Source organism: Cebus imitator, unplaced genomic scaffold (assembly GCF_001604975.1).
Source record: "Cebus imitator isolate Cc_AM_T3 unplaced genomic scaffold, Cebus_imitator-1.0 Scaffold641, whole genome shotgun sequence".
Classification (NCBI taxonomy): domain Eukaryota; kingdom Metazoa; phylum Chordata; class Mammalia; order Primates; family Cebidae; genus Cebus; species Cebus imitator.
The window spans coordinates 656,769-658,587 of NW_016107956.1; the positions used below are offsets into that span (position 1 = coordinate 656,769).

General features: G+C 39.6%; 2 protein-coding genes across 3 annotated transcripts in view; one reads left to right on the plus strand and one right to left on the minus strand.

Annotated features, from left to right (window-relative positions):
- Positions 1–1,819, minus strand: part of CRYAB (crystallin alpha B) — a 73,779-nt gene that overhangs the window by 20,964 nt on the left and 50,996 nt on the right. The gene's annotated exons all lie outside the window — the stretch shown is intronic.
- Positions 1–1,819, plus strand: part of DIXDC1 (DIX domain containing 1) — a 95,502-nt gene that overhangs the window by 1,311 nt on the left and 92,372 nt on the right. Inside the window, exon 2 of the mRNA XM_017517659.2 lies at positions 669–762. Coding sequence (XP_017373148.1) covers positions 706–762 — 57 coding nt within the window. The 5' untranslated portion in view covers positions 669–705. The remainder of the gene's footprint in view (positions 1–668; positions 763–1,819) is intronic.

Consider the following 1,819-nt stretch of genomic DNA (forward strand, 5'->3'; position numbering starts at 1 on the left):
CTTGACCTCGTGATCCACCCGCCTCGGCCTCCCAAAGTGCTGGGATTACAGGCTTGAGCCACCGCGCCCGGCCCAAAACTGAGTTTCTGAGGATAGAGGGAAGTAGATGCCATTGGCAGAGCTTCCAGTATTTCTGCTGATTATCTTCAGAATACTTCCCGTGGTCCTTGACTGATAAATATAGGAAGAAGGGAAAATGCGTTGTTGCTTGACTAATGATAGAAGAGTATTACTCTTCTTTTTATTACTATTAATACCTAACCAACTAGGTTTTAAAATGCCACTGGCTTAGCTGGGTGTGGTGGTGCACACCTGTGGTCCTAGTTACTTAGGAGGCTGAGGTGGAGGATCACTTGAGCCCAGGAGTTAAAGGCTGCAGTACGTTATGACTGCGCCAGTGCACTCCATCCTAAGTGCTGGAGCGAGAACTTATCTCTAAAAAAATAAAAATAAAATTTAAAATGCCACTGTGATAGCCTTGTTGTGCTTGTTTGTAATATCTTCAGCTGGACTTCCTGCTAACCAGGGTCCCATTTCTGGTACTTCGAGATAACTTAAGTTGGTAGGTTTTGGAAAGGGGCCTGGCCCCAACTAGGTTGGTTTAGCTTTAAAAAAGACTTTTTGCCTGGCCTGTTATTTTGTACATTTCTTATTCTTTCTGTTTTAAGGTTGGCCCTGATTCAGCTCTTCTAGGGACACTTGAAGATGGGGACCCAAGTGGTTATGAGATTCTGTAACTCCTTGCTGCCAACAGAGCCTTCTGTAAGTTTTTGGTGTACTGTTGTGAAAAGGGTGATGATGTTTCTGGAATTTCAATACGGTTTTACCTCTGGAGATTTCTCCATCAGGACTCAGATCCTAGAACAGAATTTTATATATTTGTCTTATTTATTTTGCTTTTCCTTCTTGTGGAAATTCTATTAATAGCTCTCTTTGACCTTGATTCGTCTTTTTCTGGAATTAATAAAATGAGGCAGAGGTTGAAAAATTCTAGCAATTAATCAGAATATATCCATTTTTAAAAGATTTAAAGTTATAACAAACTAAAACAAGTAATAATGTATGTTAATTATAGAGCATTGGAAAAATATTGCAAACTATGATTTTTAAAAATGCAAACCATAATTCTCCCACCCAGAAGTACACTGTTAATATTCTGGAAAATATACTTGCAGTCTTTTCTTCTACACACAGATACACACACACACACACACACACACACACACACACACATATATATATTTATTTTTTTCCTTGAGAGGGAGTCTTACTGTCACCTAGGCTGGAGTGCAGTTGTGTGATCTCGGCTCAATGCAACCTCCGCCTCCTGGGTTCAAGGGATTCTCCTGCCTCAGCCTCCCAAGTAGCTGGGACTACAGGCAGATGCCACCATGCCCTGCTAATTTTTTGTATTTTTAGTAGATACAGGGTTTCACCATGTTAGTATATTTTTAACATGAGATATTATGCTGTGCATGCTGTGCAAACTTTTTAACTTGCTTTGTTTCATTTAATGTTAACAAAAAATTATTAAAATGATTTTATGTTAAAATGTCATGTTAAAATTGTTAAGATGTTTGTTTTAATGTTGGCATGTGTTTGGTAAACAAAATGGCTGTGATTTTCTTAACTAGTTTCTGTTGTTGGACTTTTAGTTTCCCTCATCCCTGCCCCCGACATTGTAAAGAATTAATTTCCTTATTTAGGACTAAGTCAGGGCAGGTGAGGTGGTGGCTCATGCCTGCAATCCCAGCACTTTGGAAAGCTGAAGCCAGAGGATCGCTTGAGGCCAAAAGTTCAAGACCAGCCTGAGCAACAT